Below are 22,064 nucleotides of genomic sequence, written 5' to 3' on the forward strand. Positions count from 1 at the left end.
TCAAGACTCCTCCTCAAAATCTCTCTGCTGGCTACTGGCCTTGCTGAAATACTAGCACCGATTCGGTCAAGTGGCTACAGCCTGCAAGGTACACGGGCTCTGCTTTCCTCAGCGACATAAAATGAAGACTGGACCCACACAGGCAGTAAACACGGAGAGAGCAAATGGGCATCAAGTCAGAATACGAAGAGGAGGCACAAAAGACTTCATCCATGGAGGAGTGTGAGATGATTCAAATTTGAAATGAATGAAATTGAAACTGGTCTAATGTCACATAACGAAAGGAATCAAAGGAGTGTACAAGTTTCCAAAAACATGATAGCTCTGTGTGAGAAGGTATTCTTTGCTCTAACACTGAGAAGTGACGACTCCAGTGTCCTAGTCTCCATGGTTGCTAGTGGAAGGAGTTCTGAGTGTCGCCTTGATGGCTTTGGTTCATTTTCTATAGAACAGTAACCAAAGAGGTAACTTAGGGATGTGTTCAAACTATCTGAATTTTCCCTAACTAACCAGATCTTAGGATCCAACACTGAAGGACCATATCAGGCCTCAAGCACCTTAAATCCTTGGAAGTGTCTAAAGCAGTGTCATGGAGATTGAAGTTTGCTAAAACAAGAACTACTAAACCTCAGCACCCTGTACGGAGAGAGGCTTCTCTTTTTTCTTTTTTTTTTTTTTTTTTTAGCCCTCTGAATGTGCCTTCCCTGTTCATAGGGACCCAGCTCCAGCAGAAGGAGGTGTGAAGAGACCCAGTTTTTGAACTTTTATCCGGGTCCTGAGAGATCAGACCCCAGCTGGTCAATGAGATCCTACAATTTACATTTCCTACTTCCTGGGTAAATGCTGCCATCAGGAAACAACAGCTTTGAAAGAGGCTTCGCCTTCCTGGGAAACAGTCACAGGCATGAGTTTGAAGCTTGAAGCTTAGTATCCTCAGTATATGCAAGCAGTTACTGGGATTTATTTCATTCAGGAAGTCACTCAGATAATAGAATTATATAGTTTATGGTATGTCCTTGCCTTGCCCAAGGTACTGCATTAAGAAACACAATATTCCTTAGAGAAACATGAAAGCAAAAGCTACTGCAGGAGTGTGCTCTTTCAAATGGGTTAACAATTTCCAAAATCAAAGGTCTAAAAAAGCAAACTGGGGAAGCAACAGTAGGCAAGTGCTATGTCATTGAGCCTCCAGCGTGAATTGAAATGTTAAAGGACAAGGAAGGGGCAGCCTGAGAAAAAATGTTGCAGAATCATTGCGTGGCCAGGCCACCTGGACTGACAAATGACTGTATAAAGGGCCTCTTTTAAGCTTCGTTCTGCTGCTGTGTCAGAAGAAACCCTGAGATCTTGAAATAAATGTAAAAGCTGCTTTTATAGTGCCCTGCTCTGTACTGAAAAGAGAAGTAACTCATTTTCTGCTGTACTTTCCTGTGTCACGTAGAGGTCTGAATTGAGTTAAGTGATCCTGATCTCACAAAAGAACTTTGTGGTGGTTTATTGCTAGTGCTCTTCCTTTGTTAAACAGTCAAAGGTCTTGTAACCTCTGCAGATCCAGGATAGTCAAGGGTATCTGAATATTCACTTATGTCTTTACCTTCTGGGGCTGAATAATCTGCTAGGAACAGATTGTGTATACTGAGGATGAGACTTTCAGAATATGCAGAGGTTTAGTCCTGTAAACTTCCCTTCAACTTTATGCAGCAAAACCTTGTCTTTATTATTTTTTTTTTTAACTAGAGGCTCTGTTTGAGCAAAATTTGAGATGCTGACAATATAGAAATGTTTCTAAATTATTTTAAACTTGCTGGATGCTTTTTCTTTAAGCCTGAGTAGAAGAATGATGTGAGATTGTGGTGGTGGTTGACAGGCATAAATGTTATTTTGGCCCACGCTTCTCAGAAATTAATTCTTTCCCTGCTGTTGGGTTTAGAGTCCTAATTTACGCAGAGATTGACATGTATGATGACAGGCACAATAGGATGCTTACCTAATAATAATGTTTGTTAATTAACTGTGTCTTGGCCAACAAAGAACAGATGTTTTTGTGCCTTGTTGAGATACAAAAGCTTGATTTCAATAGTCTTTTGTAACCCTTTCTAGCTTCCAAATGGATCAGAAAATAGTCCTGACTTCACAAATTACATCAAGATAAATTTGAAATCCCCATATGCTCAGAGATGTTTCAGATCTCCACTAAGTAAGCAGAAAAAATGAAGTCTATGTTAAAAAAAACAGCAACAAACCCTCTCTTCTGCACATGGAACCAAACCCTGATCTTTCTGCAAGCTTTGGAATACCCTGGAGCTTTTTGGTAACGAGTACAAAAATGGCATCTGGCAAAACACAGTACCTCCAGACTGTGATAATATGTGTGTGCTTTCCTGGCAGGTGCAAACCAGCGTGAGCTCTTTCCATTTCACAGTGGAAAACTTTTGTCTTTCTTTTGTCTGTCTAATCTTTTGTAGAATAGTAACTGAAACAACATAGTACTTTGCCGAGTCCTGAAATTTTGAAGAAGGTTACTGTCTTTTTGAACTCCGATAGCAAACATGAAACCCGAGATTATAGTATCTTTAGAGTTTCTCTCTTGAGGTAACCAGAGTGAGTTTGGTTTTTGTAGCAGCCATAAGGCCAAACTATGATAAGTTTCAGAAAATTTTTGAAAGACATTTGTTCTGCTAAAGTCCCAGTGGGTGAAATCCCAGTTCATTTGCGGTCAAGGACATTAAGTCTCGCTACTCATGTTTTATTAGTCTTTCTGATCCACTTGCTGTATCCATGAGCGGGCACAATAAATAGCCCATCTGGACCCACAGTCCGAACTATCTTCAGCACAGGACTCGGTGCTGTAGCCTGTTTCCCCAGTTTCAGGATGAAGTTGTTATGAAACTTGCTGATGATACAGATCAGCAGCACAGAATTGCTTCTATTTGCTGAAAACGCTTGAAACCACCTGCTGAAGGGGTGTATGCCTTCATTTTGAGTTAGGTAGAAATCATAGACTTAGGAAGCTGTGGCACTGCTGCAATCTTTTCTGTTGCACAAAATCATATCATTGAAGCTTCGGTAGATGCAGTTTAAACTATGAATAGGTTACTGCTTAGTTTCATCTTCTGAAATGATCAAGGTTTCCAGCTTACCTTGCATTAAGAAATACAGCAGTGTTTGAGCAGTAGTTCTCACAGGTCAGACAGCTTCAGAGATGAGGATAAAAATGGAGCATAAAAGCACTAGGCATAGTACAGGTTCTTCTAATATTTCTCCTCCAGCGAGATGAGCTGGTTCAGCTAGTGTGACAGTGAGCTGTAATTACAGCTGTGAGAAAATAGCTGTGTGGTTTTGTCTATGGCAAAGGCTTTTAAAAATTTCTTTAAAAAAAACAGGGAAGAAGTGCAGGCTTTGTTTCTACTTCAGTGTGCCTTCCTTTCAGGCACTTGTTTACTTCAAATAATAGCCTTGCTTAACACAGATCCTTTCTAAGATGATAGTCCTTTAAGTAGTCAGTCACAGTCTGCAGCAGCCTCTGTCCTTAAATACAAGTAAACGTTGGTATGTGGATTAAAGGTAGCATATACAGCTATGATAGATGCTATAGTGTATTCAGGGGGGAAGTGCAATGGGCAGAGGCCCAAGGAATAGGCCTTTTGCTATTGCAGAGCGGGATTTAGAAACTTTGTGCAGAGAAAGAGAATAAAATAGTCAGTGAACTGACTGGGACCGGCATGAAGATAGGAATCTTGTTCACTGGTTCTTTGGGCAACAACGTAGAAAGCACTGGCTTTGGATGTAAGCGTAGGCAGGATGGAGAGTATAAAAAAATCTAGACTAGATGGGGACGTCCCGAAAAGCATGCAGTTGCAAAATATATGGAAGGAAATAAAAATCCTGAACGCCCCAGTCAGTGAAAAAGTTTCAAATATTGAGTGTATGTGTGTTGTGCATGTGGTCAAGCAAGGTTGACCAGATGGTTTAGGCTGAGGATGAAAGATGCTGAGCAAGGGACAATGTCAAGGAAAGAAATGGGCAGTTTATGTGAGCAGCTCCTTCAATAAAGGAGAGATCAGAGTAGGTATCATGAAAGCAAAAAAAAAATCTCCCAAAACCAGGCTTAGCACAAGCAAGAGACTTGAGGATCGGTTCACGTACCTCATTTTATGACCTATGATCTCCACTTGATTTTTGGACTCAGGCAGTTAGCTGCCTTGAAGCCCACAAGGCGCAATTTTTGTGATACCATATTTGTCATCGCTGATCAAGAAAAGGAGAACACCACTGCTGCAATGCTGAACATGATCATTCAGATAGTCCTTATCTTAGTTCTGAGGACAAGCAACAAATGAGAAGTAGAGTAAATGTGACAGTAAGTTATAGCTCAGGCGTGATTTCACAGACATGATTGCAGCCCCTAATCCGCTGTTAATCGAGAGCCAAATGCTACTTCGCAGGCTTCTTTCCGATGCTTGCTTTTTAACATAATTATGGTTTGGTTTTGTTTTTCCTTTCTTAGAAGAAGAAAATTTATACTGAGAAAAGCAACATTAGAGACTGGGGGTGAGAGGGGAAGCGTTTTGGGAGAGCACTCTGAGACACAGCTGCTTGACTGTGGCCTCAGGGGAGCCACTGTAAAGGAAGATTCTGAAGACTGAGAAGAATTCTGACTGTCTTGAAAACATAAGCCAACTTGATAAATGAAATAGCTTCAGAGTCCTGCGCCATTTAGCATTTGGGGAAAATTGCAGAAATTAGGTGGGAGAGGGGCACATGCCCTGCAAGTTGTTATCTGTGTTTACAGTCCAGCATGCCAAAATAAAAACTGAATTAGCAGACGGCCCTGGGAAAAGAAGAGAATAAAACGTGACAATTACTTTGATGATACACACATACAAGCCTGCATTTTCCACATCTTCACTTTTAAGACTTTAAGTAACACACCTAGTTGATCATGCAAAGACTTACCACAGTATCATGGTGTCCTGACCTTGCTCATTACTCTTCTCTTTTCAAGACTCTGTGTTTTTCAGACTAGACTCTATACTCTTACCTGATTGTTTTTCCTCTTCTTCCAGTCGTCTTTGTACATGACTGGGATCCAGCAAATGGACCTTGTCTACTGCCCTTTCCAAAATATAGTTTAGGTTGCTCAATTTTGTTGTTTTGTTTTGGTTTTAATTCTTGTTTTCACTGATATTTTTTTCCTTCTCTACTCTTTTATCTTCTACACCTTAGCACAGGCTGAAGATAAGCAGGCAGGGATGGGACGTGATATTATCTCCATAATGCATTTCAACTTCTCAGCAGAGAAGATTTCAAGGAGTAGTTTCAAATTTACATGAAATGGCTGGACCAACACATCCCACCCTCCGATCTCACCGGAGCCAGTATCAGCTGGCATCTCTGAAAGCAAGTTTCTTGCTATTTGTCATACAAAGTCTGCTGAGTGTGTGAAGCAGGATGACAATAACTTAATTACAAAGTGAAACAACTGCAACTGCTCTTTCGTTCCTTCCAGTGCTTCTCTGGGGTGGGGAGAAGGTCAAAAAGCCTACTCCCTTCCAATTCTTTAAAGGTCTCTCCTTTCCAATTCTTTAAAGGTCTGTGGGCTTTAAAAGCAATGTGAAACAGCACAGGAAGAGGTTTGGTTAGTGACGTGTTCAGGTGTGTTTGATTTGAAGAAAAAGATTAACCCAACAATGTATGGGAGGGGTTGGTTAACTCAATAGAAGATCCTAGGTGTTAAGGGAAGGGAAATAGGAATATCTTGGCATATGTACTCCGGTGTGTATGGTGTAACTGACTTTCTGTCGTGGCAGTTCCTGAAATGTGCTGCAGTGAAGTGATTTTGAAATGAGACTTAAACATTAACTAGTAAAGGGAGTGTGGCAAAAATCAGTTTTCCCACACCCAGCTTCCAATAACGTTACCATAGCTGGTGTCCATGTGGGAGTGAGGAGGTGTGGTCTTGCCTCTTTGCCGTGGTGCTGGGTTAAAACACACGGCCCAGCAGCAGAATTCAGAAATACAATGTTCTGGGAAGACCATAACTGCCCAAAATGAGGTGAGGCACCCCAAGAGCAATCTCTTGAGTTGATTGCTCTTTTCACTACTGTCCAAGCAAGGAGAGAGGACAATCCCAGGGAGTAGCATCGTGATGAGTGCCTATCATAGGGCAGGCTTGGATGAGCAAGGGGCTCTTGTTATCTGCTAGTTTTAGGAAGCTCTACAGCATCCTCATCTGCGTGTTAAAATAGGAATCGGCAAATTTTCTTCAGCATTTTTGTTCAATTTTGGGGCTGTTTTTTGCTGTAACTCTGCTTGCTTTAATTCTATTTTATTCTCTCTTCTATGAAGAGTTTGAGTGTTTGGATTGGATGCTTTTTCCCCCTTTTTTAAGTACCCTCTCTTATATGATGTATTAAATCTTCCTTGGCAAGCTTGTCTTCAGCCATACTGTGTTGGTGGGTTTTGTAGGTAAGCAGAGAGCAGAACACAGAAAAAGAAAGGAGCAAAATATGTTGTTTGTAAAATGGACTTTGGTGTAAGTGATGGCTTTGCAGATTTCAGATTTCATCCTGTAGCCATGGCAAGTCTGTTTGAATTAATTTGTTGACATAATTCTACAAGAACACTTACAAATACATTCCTCAAAGAGATGTGAAGGGAGATGTAGACTTTCATTTTTCAAAATGTATCTGTCTATTCATGCTGGCTTTTTGTTTGATCTCACAACGTGCTCAGCACCAGAAGGTCCAGGATGCTGTAGTGCCCTACAGGCTCCCAGCACCCCCTGGCTTGGGGTCTCTCGCAGTATGGTGAGGAGAAGGAAGGAGAAGGGTCCAACTGCCGCACTGTATGCTTCACCCAGGAGAACATGTGCTAGGAACACATTGAAGGAGATGCCCAAGGGTCACAAATGCTCCTGGATGTCAAATAAATGTAGATGCAACAAACTGAAAACAAGATGAAAGGCTGGCAGAAGGACTTAAACTCCAAAGTGAGAGCCCCAGGATGTTTCCTTACAGACTGTTTGAAATCTTAGGTAATTTAAATGAAGTTTGTGGAGAAGGACAAGGTGAAAGGGCCTTGGCTGGATCGTAACATATGTTCCGTATTGCAAGGCTGCCTACAAGAAGAAATGGATGCAGTGTATACTGCTCAGTAAGTTACCACTCTACAGGAGAAGTAATGAGATTTATTTAGCTTTGGAAAAGCAGACAAAATAAGTAAGAAAACACATGGTGAAGCTTCTGGATTGAATATTTTAATAGGAAAGGGCTAAAATAGACACTAGAAAAGTTAGAATAAATGCTACCTATGGGTTCTTCAAGAAATTTTTTTTTTTTGCAGTCTTTTTATAGGTTGTTCTGGAGAAGAGCCCCTGTGCTCTTTCCTCCTCCACAGCTGGGAAGACAGGCTTATTGACCAATTCGATAAGGAAATACATTTGTTTTCCAGCACTTTTCCCAAATGAGTCTCTAAAGGCTTAGCTTCTCACAGTGGGAAGTATGCTGCATGCTGTTAGTGATCTCCCTGTTTGTCATAGTCTACCACAAAGATGGTGAAGACTGTGTAGGACTCGAAAAAGATGTTGGCCAGCAGCTGTTGAAAGTACTGCATTTCTCTCTTGTGTGAGGTAGAGGATGGGACATGTGCCGCCATTGATGGCATTAGAGGGGTTTTGGTGACCACCCTGTTTGTGTTAATGGTACCAGGCATGGTGGAAAAGGCAACACTCTGCTCTTGGAAAGGGAGAAATACGACTGGGAGAGGAAAAGAGAGGGATGCTTATCTTTGCTTGGTATGAAGCAAATGTACGTTGCTTACGCTGCTCTCAGATTCTTTTTATGGCCAAATGTACCGGATTCTGCATTAATTTAAAAACCAATCTCTATTTAATTGCACTGGGAACCTTTCCTGAAACCAAATAACTTTATGGCTGATAACTAAAAAAACCCCCATACAACACAAACACAGAATAGAGCAGTAGTTGTATCTGTGCCTGTGACAAAATGCAGACGGGTCCTGGCCTCCAACCCCACCGTCCCTAGGGATGAGGAGGCGCCCTCTTCTCCCACAGGCTGAAGCTCTGGCGGGTGCCAGCCCGAGAGTCTGTCTGCTTCTTCCAATAAAATGACCCTTTAGCCTTTCTTTATTTCAGATCTTAGTTTTCCCACAGCTTTCTTAGACTTTTTCAAATCCCTTCATCTATGTTCAATTCTCCTGTGTGTTTCCAAAAAAAAACCCTCCAAGAAAGAGGTGCACCAATTACTGAAATCTTTATACTTCTTCTCCTTAAGAAAGAGCAAGGGACACCTGGAACAAGGCCATAGATGCAGATCACTTAAGCAGTAAATGCATCTAAGCTTTCAAATGGTAAAATAATAATGATAACCAAAATGCCTTGCAGCAGGGTAATACCAATGCCTTGAAAAAGGTAGGAAATGAGAATCAATGTAACTGATACATTGGCAAGTGTTAACTGCATTTTTTATGGAGCCTTCATTCTTTGATGAAACCCAATTTTCCTGCAGAAACAATTTGCTTTGAGCTTCAACTTCATACACAGAGTGGAAGTAATTGCAATTAAGTTCTCCACCTTTCTGAAGCTGTTTCCAAAATCAGGCCAATGAAATTGTGTGCTTGACAGACTATCTTTCTGTGTATCTTTTTTAGAAAGGTTCCCATTAATGGTTAAAAATAAAAGAAAGAGAGGAATGCTTGGTTTTGTATGTGTTTTAAAATGACAGCTGATATTTCAGTTCCAATAAAAATGGGCAAACATATTCAGTGCCACCGTTTTATCATTAATTTGAAAGTCAGACAACAAGTCTGTCATTTAAGATAAATATTAAGGATGACAAAAAATTGAAGGTAACCATTATTAAAATAAATGTTTTGTTGATTTCTTTTCCCGGCTGCTTAGACTAAACTCTGGGTTCTAATGCTCGCATAAAAAGAGGTTATTAGTGCTCTTTCTTCTGGTAATGTAGACATTAGAGAGGTAAGGAGTGTGAGATGCCAGTTTTCATTCTAATTCTGTTAAAGCTCTTTGCTGTCAGGGAAAGTCAAACTGTTTTGCTTCCCTTCTGTAGAAAATTGTCAGTTGATAGGTGAAACTTCAGGAATAATTAGTGAAAGCAGATATGTAAATTCCATTGGGGGAATCAAGCTTTCACAAATATATTTAAATGAATTCAGTGTCCCGTTTTCTTTGAACAGTGGCAGGGTGCAAAAAAATTATTTTGGATTCCTTTAAAAGCATCTGGAAACCTACATTGCCTCTTTAAAAATAAATTACAGCACACCCCACTCAAGAAATCACAAAGGGAGAGAGTGATATTTGAAATTAATTCAAAAAATTTCTCCAACATGTCTCCAGCTGTCAAAAATGCATTTAAGATATGCCAAACATATTTCAAAACACTTTTTCTAATTTGAAGGTATCTCAGGTAATTTTTCCTCCCAAAGTAAATCTTTAATGGACCTGTACATCTCCCTGAAACTGTGGTATGTCTTTTTTTTTTTAAGGCCCTCCCTTCCTTTCTCTTTCCCCCCAAAAAGCAACCACCCACAGAAACCAGATATTTAATGAAAACTGCAGAGGTGGCTGGGTTTGACTTTTTTTCTTTTTCTTGGGTTTTTTTTTTAGAGAGAGTAAAAAAACAGTTCTGTGGTGACAGCGCTCAGGTTGGGCTTTGGAGGTCTGGACACAATCCATGGTTCTGCCATAGATTTTCCATGTAGTCCTGGATAAGTCATAATTTCTCTGCTTTGGGTCTACGCCTGCGAAATAATGCCTCAAATTGAGTATGGAAGATAGAGACCGAAAATGCTTAATATTTGCCTAGCTGTTGGAATGCTGAAGATCAGTCAAGTGCCTGGATAGATTTTAGGGTGTGATGCCGTATACAGAGATATTAATATTCCCATGGGAATACTGAGTTCACGTTCTGTGCTGTTAAATAAAAAGTGGTAACACTAGTTGGGGGTCACCTGTATGGCCCATTTTGTGTAAACAACCATTTTTACAGGTTCCTCTTTGTATTGGAAAGGCCCAAAACTCCTACTGTATTAAACATTTGCATTCTACTTTATCTTCAAAATACTGTATAAACACTTAAGAATCAATCATCTTAATATATTTATAAAGACAGGTAGCATTAATTAATACCTGCCAATACATGGGGGAATTTTTAGCTTGTGATTTTGAGTCCATACTAGTGCAGAGCTTAGAAATCTCAGATCATGTCCTTCTCTCTGTGGAGAGAAACATTAGCGGAGCTGCCTGCCTGTGCAGCACTTGAACCTTTCAGGGTTTTGAGTGTCCAATTCATACACAGTGCTAAAACTTTAAAGGCATTTATTAAGACCATAATGCTAGTCACACTTACCAACAGTTGGAGAGAGAGTTGTGGAGATATATTTCCTATAGTTTACTGATGCATGCAAAGCAATTACTCCTTGTTGAAGAAACTTTGGAAAAATGCATGTCGATATTCTTTGCAAGACTTTAACTTAAAATGCCATTATCAGCAAGGTGTTTCTATGGGAAGCCACAACCAACTGAAAGCCATAACTCTTCCTTATTAAGAATCTACTCCAACCCCTATTAAAATCAATGGAAAGACCTTTCTGACTCCAGTAGGTACAGAATCACTCAATAAAATGTAGAATATACCCACAGGTTATTATTGTTCAGTCCATAAAAACAGTCAGCCAAAAACTTACTATTTTTCAAAATGTAATGTGTGTACATGTGCTTCAGTTCTTTTAAACGCACTGGGGGATCCTGGTTCTTCAATAGACTGTTCACTGGAGTCAAACATTGGCAAACAACCCTCTGGGCTCAGGAGCTTTTACTAGCAGCCTTTTGTTCACACCTGCTAAGCCATTTAAATTTCATATGAAGAGCACGTCTAAGATCTCTCTGCCGAGCTGTAAGGAAATGTCAAAGAACCCAAAACATAGTTCCTGAAAACATAAAGGAAAGTTCACAATAGAATCAAAGGGCATTAAAATGTTCCAAGATTTTAAAGCCAGGAGCCATCACAATTCATCGGGGTGACCACCTGCTTTGTGAAGGTGTTGGGATTTTCAACCTGATCATTTTTGTACCAAGTCCAAAAACTTGGAGCAGAGCAAGATAATATCTTTAGAAGGGCAGATTTTATCTTTGTCTGTGGGCTTCAGCTGATGGTGAAATCGTATAAATTTCTGTGGGTAATCATCCTTGCTTTTTAACACGGCTCCTTATTTTAAATTTCAGCAGGATCTTGCTATGCCTTTGTCTGCAGGATTAAAAAGTCCTCTACCCAAACTAACTCATCCTAGGGGGAGTATGAGCAGAGGCTGCCAGTGGAAGTAGGAATGTGTTAAAAACCCACATCTTTTTTGGGTCACTGAAATATGCTGTGCAATGAGTGCTTTATATTTTAAGGTGAAATTAGAAGCAATTGTTGCAGGTGCTGGAGGATAAGTTATGTAAATGTTAGGCTAACAAAGCTAGGTTACTTCGGAAGGAATGATTTCAGTGTTTAAGAGGTGATCATTTTGGCTTTACTGGGCGATTGATCCCATCCACCGATACATACAGAAGCAGTAGAAAAAGCTTGTACACAAAGATCCATCCATCATGTTGTAACATGTTACAACAACTCATGTTGTTTCAATTAGGTCTTCAGCCAATTCAGTCCCTCTCTCCCTGGGACAAATCCAGGGGTACCATTGTAGGGGTCGGATTTTTGCATCTGATGGGGACAGCTTGTTCAAGCTGCTGAGAGCATCAGTTTACATCACAGGGGCCATTAAAAAGGCATAGCTGTCAGTTGAGTGTCAGCTGCTTCTTGGGTGGGTTGTACGAAACCTGAGTGATCCTACCGGAACTAGTGTTGACTGGGAGAGGAAGGTCCCAGCTCCTGAGGTCTCTGCAGGTTCTTTTCATGCTGGGTTCACCTCTGGAGCAGTTTCAGTGTAACACTGTTCACCTGACTTGATTCAGCCAGCAGACTCCTATAAATGAAGGGTGGCACTACAGCTGATCACCTATAGGAATAGATGACCTATCTCCCTTTCTTTAGCATAATTGTTCTTGATGGTGTCCTATAGTCCTATATTTATTTGAGGGCTAAATGACCCGGGTGTCCACTTGTTCCCTTGGGAGATTATTTCACAGCTCAATGCACCTGTGTCAGGGAGGATTCCCTACAGTTTAGTCTGACTTAATTTTTAATGACAGGTGGAGTTTCCACCTTACACTGGAAAAAATACATAAGCATATTGAACTTCCTGCAGTACCTCGAGTCTGATTCAAAAGATAGCATAACCATTCAATATAAACCTCACTCACACCTGCCTCCCAGGGCTTGGCTGTTCCCCGTTTCCCTAAAGCATCCTTCTCTTTGGAATCATAGTTCTGCCAGCTCAAGTATCAAATACATTTCCCTTGTGTTTATAAGCTCAATAAATGGGGCATATCTTCCCATAGACGTAATGCCTGGTTTCATATTTACAGGATCGTTTTAAAGATTCCCTTCAACCAGCTCAACTAATGGCTGCATTTATCTGGAGAATGGTCTCAGCTTAAAAAAAAAATATCACAAACCTTCACAGGCTCAGAACTGATTTTATTTGGAAACTTGAAACACTTATTGGCTTTCTGAAAACTAATAAGTAAAACAAATGAGTGTTCATCAGCATGGTAGAAAAAATACTCTTGGAAATAGTTTTCAAAGTATTGCGTTTTGCCCATTTGTCCATTCTTCTGCATTAGCTAACCACTGCTGTTCAGGCACGTTCCCCTACAGCTGGTTCCTGGCCACCCCGCTGGGGGAATGAGCAAGGGCTTTTGCACGTGGGGAGAGGTGGGTCCCTGCTTGTGCGCGCCTTCCAGAGCAGCCGGCGCTGCTGACACCGTGGCTGCACCAGGCTCGCGGCTGCTCTGGATCTTGCGGGTTTCCCTGCCTGGCTTGACCTTCACCCCATTGTTGGCAGTAGGAGATGGAGTGGCCAAACCGAATGCTACCTGCAGGCTCCCACAGGACATAGGTGACATGGAGGTCCCGATAAGCTCTTTGTGAAGAAAGCAATAACTCAGAAATGGAGATGTGGTAAGGAGAGGTTTGTGATCTCTGTTCTTTCAGTATGGGAAGAACGGGCTCAGATATTGCCTCCTCTCAGTACATTTTTCTGCAGCTTGTCTTAATCTTCAATATTGGAACTCGGACGAAGCAAAAGGAATTTTTCCGAGTCAAGATCCTCCTGAGGATTTAATCTCCAATAGGATAAGCCCCCAAAATGGTCCCTTATTACCAGCAGCCCATGATGATGGTATGATAATCTTCCACTCTGGGATCAAGGATAGTTTGGAGATGGCAAATTATTTTTCTCTGCACTTGGCATTGCACATCAAACCGGAAAAAGCTCCTGCAGAGAATTTGGGAGAACAGATTAGTGGTTCTCATTTACCAGTCTAGGTGCTAGCAGAGATGGGGACTCCTCTGACAACACATGAACAGTGGGTAGCATTCCCAATTTGGATTGCAATTTCAGACGAGTGCGTATATAGTTCCTTCGTTGCACCTAAGACGATTGGTTTTGTTGGGTTGTGTGATAAAAAGCTGGTCTCTGCACAGACAGAGGAGCACAGAGGAACAACAGTGGGTGGGGGAACCCCAGACGTACCCTGCCCAGGGCATTTCCAGGCACATTTCAGGAGAGCCATCAGCCCATTAACGGCTCATCTCCCCACTGAGGAAGCACAGAGGCACAGCACCAGCAGGGCACCCCAATAACCCATCAGAGAAATGGGGCCCTGCCCAGAGCCCCCCAGGGCATCGCAGAAGGGTGATCACCCCTTGAGCTGGGCGTGACACCCACCACATGAGTTGAGGGGAGAGGCTCTCCGGAGCACCTTACAGACTGAGGGGGGCTATACGTAGAGGTATGGGACTCACTATGGGATGCAGGGCAATAGCCAAGTACAAGACTTACTATGGGATATTTAGGAGGGGAACCAAAGGCGGGGAAAGGGAGGGATCAAGGTGGTTTTGGAGGAACAAGGGTGGGAAAATACAGGGCTTAAGGGGATAAAAGGGACTGGTCGCACATAAGCAGGCTGCTGGTCACTACGCTTGTCTGGCCGTGCCCTGCGCCGCATCAGCGCAGCCCGTCCTGGCTTCTCGTTCAGTTCCATTTCTAATTATTTTCCTGTGCGTGCGTGTGTGCGTGTGTGTGTGTGTGTGTGTATGGGGGTCTAAGTGCCAGCAGCTGGAGCGGGACCATGGGTCACAGGGCCATGTGGGTGCCAGCAGGGCAAGTGGCTTGGGAGCCGGGGGGGAGGGTGTGTGTCTGTGTGTGCTTATGTGTATTAGGGGGGTCTGTACCAGCCCCTGGCATGGGGCTCTGGGCCTCGAGGGCTGCTCGCATGCCCCAGTGCCAGCAAGATCAGAGGCCAGTTACTGAGTGGACTGTGCCTAAGCCCAGCTACCGGAGGGATCCCCACTGCACATATACATATGTATATTTGTCCCACTAACAGAACTTCATCTGAATCAGCCAGAGAGGGGAACAGGATGAGGCCGTTGGTGCTTGTGCGAGTGCTGTGGTTTCTGCCTAGGTTGAGCTGTGTGGCTGGTAGTGTATTTATGTGTATAGGTGCTGTGTACGTGTATGTGTGTGTGTTCGTGCCTATTGGGAACACATGCTGTGGGTTGGCCCTGGGAGCACAGAGCTGCAGCCACCTCCTCCATGCAGTTGAGCTGCTGGATTCAGCAACATAAAACAGGTTTTGTTCTGATTTTTCTTGTATGAAATCCATGCCTGTTTGTACATTTGTTTTGTTGGATTCAAGTGATTTCGAAACCAGTTATTAATTTTTATGTGCGTTTGCAGTTCATGTTAAATGTTTTTTTGTGGTGTTGTTCCTAGCAATCTTATCAAAGAAAGAGAAGAGCCAAATATAAGTGAATTCAGGCACAGTAGAAATGGCCTTAGGGGCTCTTTATCCATAGACCAAAACAACGTGGACAGGTAAAGCCCAGCTGCTGGCACTGACACAATACCTGACAACCTTGGGAGCTGGTACATCAAGAAAATTGGATTTGATTTGCTGGAGTTGCACACATGATTTTTAAACATATAAAGACGTCCCACTGAAATAGGTGAAAGCACTCACACATTTCAGTGCTCTGTACCCTGTAAGAACCAGCTTTTTGCAATATGGGTCTTTTGATTACCACTGAATGTGTGTGGTTTCCCCAGCTCTCTCCCAGATCAATTATATTTGTTTAATTTCAACTGCATGTTGTTGGGAGGGGAGAATGAGGAATCTTTTGTGTTAAAATAGTTGATAAGTGGTTGGCTGTGCATTTTCTCTAGTTTGGCTTTTACTAATACCCGTCACTCCTAGACCCAAAGTCCTGTTATTCGTCTTGCCTGCAGCACCTGCAGCGTTAGCAGCTGGCAATAGTGAGCTCTGCACCTGCAGGCTCCCCACTTCTAAAACCTATTTCACACTCTCTGGAGCAAGATTTGTTAAGACCAAGTTAACAAACTCTTCAAACCCCACAGTTAGCCTGACACCTCAAAGGCCTGGGCACCCACTATAAGCATTTTGGGTTTTAATATGTGAGGAAGCTTATATTTATGTCGCTCACCATTTTGTCACAATGTCATGCTTCCTACTTTCGCTGACACCTCAGGGAAACAGGAGAGTGGTGTAAGGGAACATGAAATCACAGTCACTTCAGTTTTCCTGGTGATCTGACTCTGCTGCTTATTTGCTACGTGGTCTCACTCTTCAGAGGAGTGCTGCTGCAATAACAGTGCTTGATCAGGCTCAGAACAGCAGAGTTGGGACCAACGCTGCGGGTTTGCCCTCAATGCAGTCTGATCTGGGCATCGTACTGGGCAGTAGCCTCTTAAAATTCATTCCCAGTTGCAGCATCTCAAATTCAAAGCCCCACAAGTGACTGGTGACATTAAAAAATCTTGGCCATTTTGCATAACAACATTGTTTTAATGTCCATTTACATGGTGAAGTCATTTGTATTCTATTTGTATGTCTTAAATCCAGATACAATATTTAAGGCAGCAAAAAGCATCAGAACAAAACGGTTTCATTTCTTTTCTTCAAAGGCTGTTTGTGGTTTTGAAGAGAGCAAACACCAAACTATTTTGCCGTGCTCCAAGAAAAAAAAACCCAACCAAAACCCACCCAGACATGATGTTTTTTCCCCACTTTAGGCAGGGCTGATATTCAGTATCTTCTTTTCACAGGGTCAATAACCATCACCAACGAGATGGAGTTTTGTGGCAGATCCCTCTGCCCCCTCCAAAGCCCAGTACCCACAGCACGCCCCGCACCTCTCCCAGCCTGGCGCGGACCCTCGAGTGGGTACGGGTACCCCAGCCTGGTGGCAGGGCCACCTGCTCGGCATCCCCCTGCCTCACCCCGCTCCAGCTGCAGCCGTGGGAGGAAGCAGCCATGAAGGGGAGGAAGCAGAAATACCTCCCCGTGCTGCTCCTCCCCTCCGCCGCAGAGCCCCACGGCTCTCCCGGGCGCAGCATGCACCAGGCTGCAAGTGTTGCTGTCTCGAAAGCTTTCCGCTGGTCTTTACGTGCCAAACCCACATGCTGCCTTGCTGCGGACCATGGCATCTACTCTGGAGAAGTTCATTCATTCTCTGGACCCCAGAGCCCTTCCCAGGGTCCTCCAAATCCAGTCAGGCATCTATTTCCAAGGTGAGCATCGGGTGTTTTCTGGCAGGGCTTTGCAAGTCTGTCTTTGACATCAGGTCCCCCTTGGGACCGGGATGTGGGGGAGGCAGAGGGAGGATGCTGACAGAGTTGTCTCCCAGCAGTTTCCCACCAGCTGCAATTTTCCCTTTGAAGAACCAGTGTAATGATCAATGGCTTTGGAAATGTCTTTGGTACAGTGTCCATCTGGTCTTCTCACAGGCAGTGAGGAAGGAGCTGTAGTTAGTCCTCGTCGTATCCTGGAAAGAGTACTGGAATGAGTCATGAATTTGCTTTGCACTCACACGGAGTCATCAATCCAGCAATCGCAAATCACCTCACAGAGGTTAATTGATTAAACCTAGCCCTGCTCCTCTGGGGTTGGCATGGAGAGGTGCTCTCTGTCTCAGAAATAAAGAACCAGGGAGTCTGGAAAGTGACCGTGAGGGACCATAAGGTTTTCCTGAAGTTCTGCCCTGCATTTGGGGGTACTTCAGGTGGTGCAACAATACAAAGGGATGGGTATGAGCCAGACAGGAGCATCACAGGGGTAATATTTTGCTGGGTTTTCCTGCTGCAGATCTTTTTATGGTGATTTTAGTGCTGAGCTCTGCTTGTGCACAAAACACAGTGGAAGGACAGTAAAGAGGCTTGCATTGGAGAGAAAAGTTCTGCGATGGGTCAGGGCATGGACTTCGTTTAAAGACCGTGAAAACACCGTGTCAAGCCCATGTATCAGTCTAGGAAAAGAAAGTTACCTCCCTGCCACTGCAAGGGAAAACTTGGAGTCACACTAGATAAAACAGAAGGGGCTTTATGAAATGAGCTGAAGCCTGCTTCAGCTTCAGCGGAACACCTGCTTCAGGATCCACAATATCTGTCTTTACATTAATCTAAAAATCCCTATGCTGCTCCATAGTAGGAGGAGAGAGGAGGTGGCCGCCGTTAGCTGTGGCCATGGAAAGTCTGAGCTGCAATCTCGGCACTGTGGCCGGAGGGGGCGATTCTTCCCTCCATGAGAACAGCCTCTTGGGGCGGAAAGAAAATGGGAAAGGGCATACTTAAGCTGTGATGGTGGCATACTGTCCGTGTTCTCCCAATTGCCCATGCTGCCTAGGACACATGAATAGTACTGATGATACACAAAAAGGCATTCTGGGAAACAAACTTGGCCAAAATTACCAGAAACTTTTGAAAATATGCTTTTTCTGACCTTTGACATGTGGCCTGTTCAAGTTTTACATTTTAAAATGGCCTAAGAACTTGAACTAAATTAAGTTCTTCATAAGGAGGCTACTACCTAAGTGATGAAGAGCGGAATTTAAATTAAAAAGGGGAAGATCACCTCCTTAAGTTGGAGTAGCCACCATATTTGTCTCTTTGCACACACCTAGGAAGCAGAGGTAATATAAATACAAGTTGTATGTATACGTACATGTACATGTATATGTATATATATGTATGTATAAGTGTATACAAACTACTGTGAGATATATAGGTATATACAAAATGCTATGATAAAATTATGGTAGCCCAGCTGTCAGCAGGTTTCTGAGTCCCTACAGTCTGCATCCTGCTGCTAGTGGATGATAAAGCTCGTACCACTACGTCTTTGGAGCCAGGGTATTTCAGCATGTGCTTCCATTTACTGTACAAACCTTTCCACACGAGGAGAAAAAAACAGTGGAGACAGCCCACAGAGCATTCTGCAGCAATGTCCTCGCATGTGAGAGAAAAAGGCTATTAGCTGATGACTGTCTATAATAAAAGAGCCTACACAGCCTTGGGAGCGGGTGGTATGTGCTATAGTGACCTGGGAATGTTTGCACTAAAAGCAAACATTGTGCTGCTCTGATGCTTCTTCAGTCTCCAGCAGCACCACCTCTTCCTGTCCTCTGCTCCTGGTGGCTTCCTCTCAACTGTACTCTTACGTGTTTCCACCAGCAGGCTAGATGCAGCACTAACATACATACAGGTGTTTCTTGCTTATACAATGAGCAAGGCTGATAATAGATGTGCTACTTGGCTCCTTCCCCTCAAAGTCAGCACGTCCCCAGGCTACTTGCAAGTACCTAGAAACCCTGATGTCCACTATCAGGCTTGTGTTGGTTCCTCTCTCTTCTTCTTCCTTGCTTCAGAGGAAGCTTGAGATGCTGGAGACACTCTGTGCCTGAGAGGTTTACAGGATCTAGGGCTACAAAAGATCTTCTCGGGCCAGACGCTCCCTTCCTCTCCCTCCCTCCCTCCCTGAGCTCTCTGTCCATGTCAGATCTCTCCTGAACATTTTGCTTCCCTCCATACCTGGCAGCAGGGGTGAACGCACTGTTCTGTGATTGCATTATGATTTATGTTGCCTTTTCTGAAGCAAGAGTAGTGCTTCAGAGAGAGTCTGAAGTAACTCCTGTTATATTGCTAAACAGGAGAGTGGACCACTTTGTGCACTTTGAATTTCCATTAGGACAACCATTCTTTAGTCCTTCCTCAGGCAGATCCCCCCGCCCCCGCGACAACCCTTTTGATTTCTCTTACCACATGCAGTACACCAGCAATCACATTGTGGGTAATGGCAGGTCTATTGACAGGGAACATGGATTTATTGCTGTGGTTGCAGGGACCAAATCAGAGCGTTCGTGCACTGATTGTAGTAGCTCCCAACCGGCTACAAAGTCAGCCTGAGTCCTACTTGGATTAGCAGTTTTATGGAGTTGGATTTCATAAGAATCTTTAACCATTCTCAGCACAACATGCAGATAGTAAGGGAGAAGATTTACTTTTAAAATGTTACTTGGGATCATTTGAAACTGGTCAATCACAAGGGATGATTAATTTTCTAGTGTAATAATTTAAAATAGCGAGAATTTGTACTTATGTACATTCTATGTAAATTCCCCTCTCCACAACCCCAGAAAAAAGTGCAAGGTTTCTCAATGTCAGCTTAACCAGGTACATAGAATGGCTACTGGAGTAAATAACGATCTGCTAAATCCGTTAGAGCTGTCACATCAAAGCTGCAGCAGCTAACCAATGAAAGCTATAGCTATCTAGGTGGTAAGGAGATGATGGAGCTTAATTCATTCACTGGTCTTCTGTGGTGCACTGTGTGCTGTGGGGATGAAACTCTTCATTTACTCTATCTGGAAGCAACAATTTGCACACACTGCACTTAGGTCTAGATGATTTTACAAGTAAATATGTGACTTGCAAATTAGCCTCACTGCTCTTGACAGTTTCAGTACCTCTGGAAGCATAAGGAAACCATAATGCTGTAAGTCTTTGAAAGGATGGATGTTTTTTTTTCCATGTGGTAAGGTATTTTTATTAGAAGCTGCAAAGTCAAGCTCCAGGGAAAGAGTGGCAATTCACTTGCCCTTGGGCAAGGTAAAAGCTCTAAAAGATCCCATTCTGCCTTCATACCCATGTAGCACCAAGTGCAATCTAGGTCTTTCTTTTTAGACACAAGCCTGTCTGCTGCAGCTCCTGGTGGAAAGTTGAAAACATATGCTGTGTGCACCCATTCCACCATTAGTCTCTCTACTGACCTATAAAAAATTATGTTCCTGCTGCTATTAATGGAATTGCAATTTATTTAACTGTAGCTCCTAAACCCGCAAGTGGACATGATTATATAGACTCTGTTTCCATTCAGAATACTTCAAGCTAGAGAAGCGACAGGCGATTGAACTTTTGCTGTTGGTAGTAACTACTACGACCTACACACCTTTCTGAGGAAGCTCTGTTCCTGTTCACCTTGCTGTTCCTGCCTAGAAGCAGAGGGAAGGGTTTCCCTGGGATGATATCAGTGTTTTTCATGCTACACCTGGACTGTGGGGTTGGTTGAAGCCTTACGCAGTTTGCCTCAGGCAGGATAGCCAAGGTTTGAGGAGCTTGCTCATACTCCCATGTTCCTACTCCCCTTTCCCTCCAGCAGTGTGCGGCTGCATAGTCAGAGCCCCAACCTGCAGTCACCGCCTACAGCTGTCCGACACTATGCAGAGTCAGGACCATGGGGTTTTAGTAATAGCCTCGAGTTCTTCTAAAGTGCATTTCATTCACCACACTCAAAAGGCCGTACAGAAGTAGAGAAATTATTGTCATCCCTGGTTTGAAAACAGAAACACTGGTGAAAGGAGAGGGTGGTTCTGCAAACCCCAGGGGTGCCTCTTGGGGCAGTTGTTTTGGACTCTGCAGTCATAATATCATTGCTACAGAAACTGGACTGTTGAATCTCTGAAGGGAATAGGAAGGCTGATAATAAAATGAGAGCAAGTTTGCCAGATACAAATACCTTGGTAATCAGCACTGATTAGAAAGGAACTACAGTGCAGACTGAAGTACATGACAATTTAATAGTTCATTAAAATACGTTATTAAAAAATTAAACTACTGAAACTCCATTGGAAACTGAGTTGATTGACTGAGTATCTTTCTTTGAACATTTTTGTAAATATTGATGTTTAGTGAGCTAAGTACTGTATGACCGCTGATTTTTACAGATAGCATGCAAATACGGGCTTTCATCTTTATGTTGCAAAAATTATGTCTGTTTTAATACTGATATAATTATTTTATGGGTAATTGAATTTAATATTCTGCAGGCTTAATTTAACCAGTGGCAGGACAGTAAAAAGTGTCAAACTTTAATTGTGAAAAATGTAGAACTGCTCAAAGCACCTGTCCTGTTGGTGTTTCTTGCCACTAGCCATGTTCCTTACCCACAGCCTTTCCATTTTTGCTCCACCTAAACAGAAATCCCCCATTGCCTTTTTTTTATTCCCCTAAAGTACACATCAGCAATGGGATTAGGACACCAAGGATTGGGACTTGCCAGAGTACAGGGAGAGTTGGTAGCTCCTCTCTGCAGTTCAGCTGTGCGAAAGCAGCACGTGTGTTGTGTAAATTGCAGTGCCAAGACATCTCCTTTTTATGACAGACCAGTGAAACTCATTGGGAAAGTTTATGCTGTGTGCATAAACTTCTCCCCTTCTGGGGAGAAGGATCTGTAAGCCAGCAGCCTCCACCTCTGCAGGCTGGGAGTGCAGTGAAGCAGCACGCTGTAAATGCGGTGCTCCACTCTCTGCTCCCTCTCCCGGGGCTCTGGAAAGTGCCGGGGCTCTGGAAAGTGCCAGGTCTCTCTGCACAGGGAGAAAATGGTGGGAAGAGACAACAATGGGGTCACATATACATCCCTGGTTAATGCCCTTCCAGACCTAAGCGAGTTAAAGATGCTCAGTATTGCCAGGTGGGGATCTCCCCTCTGGGCGGCTGTTTGGTGCTCTCTGACAGCTGCATGAGGGGCGATGCCAAAAAAAAAACCCCTTTGGGACTTGCTTCTT

General features: G+C 43.2%; 1 protein-coding gene across 1 annotated transcript in view; it reads left to right on the forward strand.

The window, feature by feature from the left end:
- The first annotated feature begins 16,646 nt into the window (after window positions 1–16,646).
- THEMIS (thymocyte selection associated) overlaps window positions 16,647–22,064 on the forward strand; it is a 77,310-nt gene continuing 71,892 nt past the window's right edge. The window contains exon 1 of the mRNA XM_050894847.1: window positions 16,647–16,737. Within this exon, the coding sequence (XP_050750804.1) occupies window positions 16,647–16,737 (91 nt within the window). The remainder of the gene's footprint in view (window positions 16,738–22,064) is intronic.

This window comes from Gymnogyps californianus, chromosome 3 (assembly GCF_018139145.2).
Source record: "Gymnogyps californianus isolate 813 chromosome 3, ASM1813914v2, whole genome shotgun sequence".
Taxonomy (NCBI): Eukaryota; Metazoa; Chordata; class Aves; order Accipitriformes; family Cathartidae; genus Gymnogyps; species Gymnogyps californianus.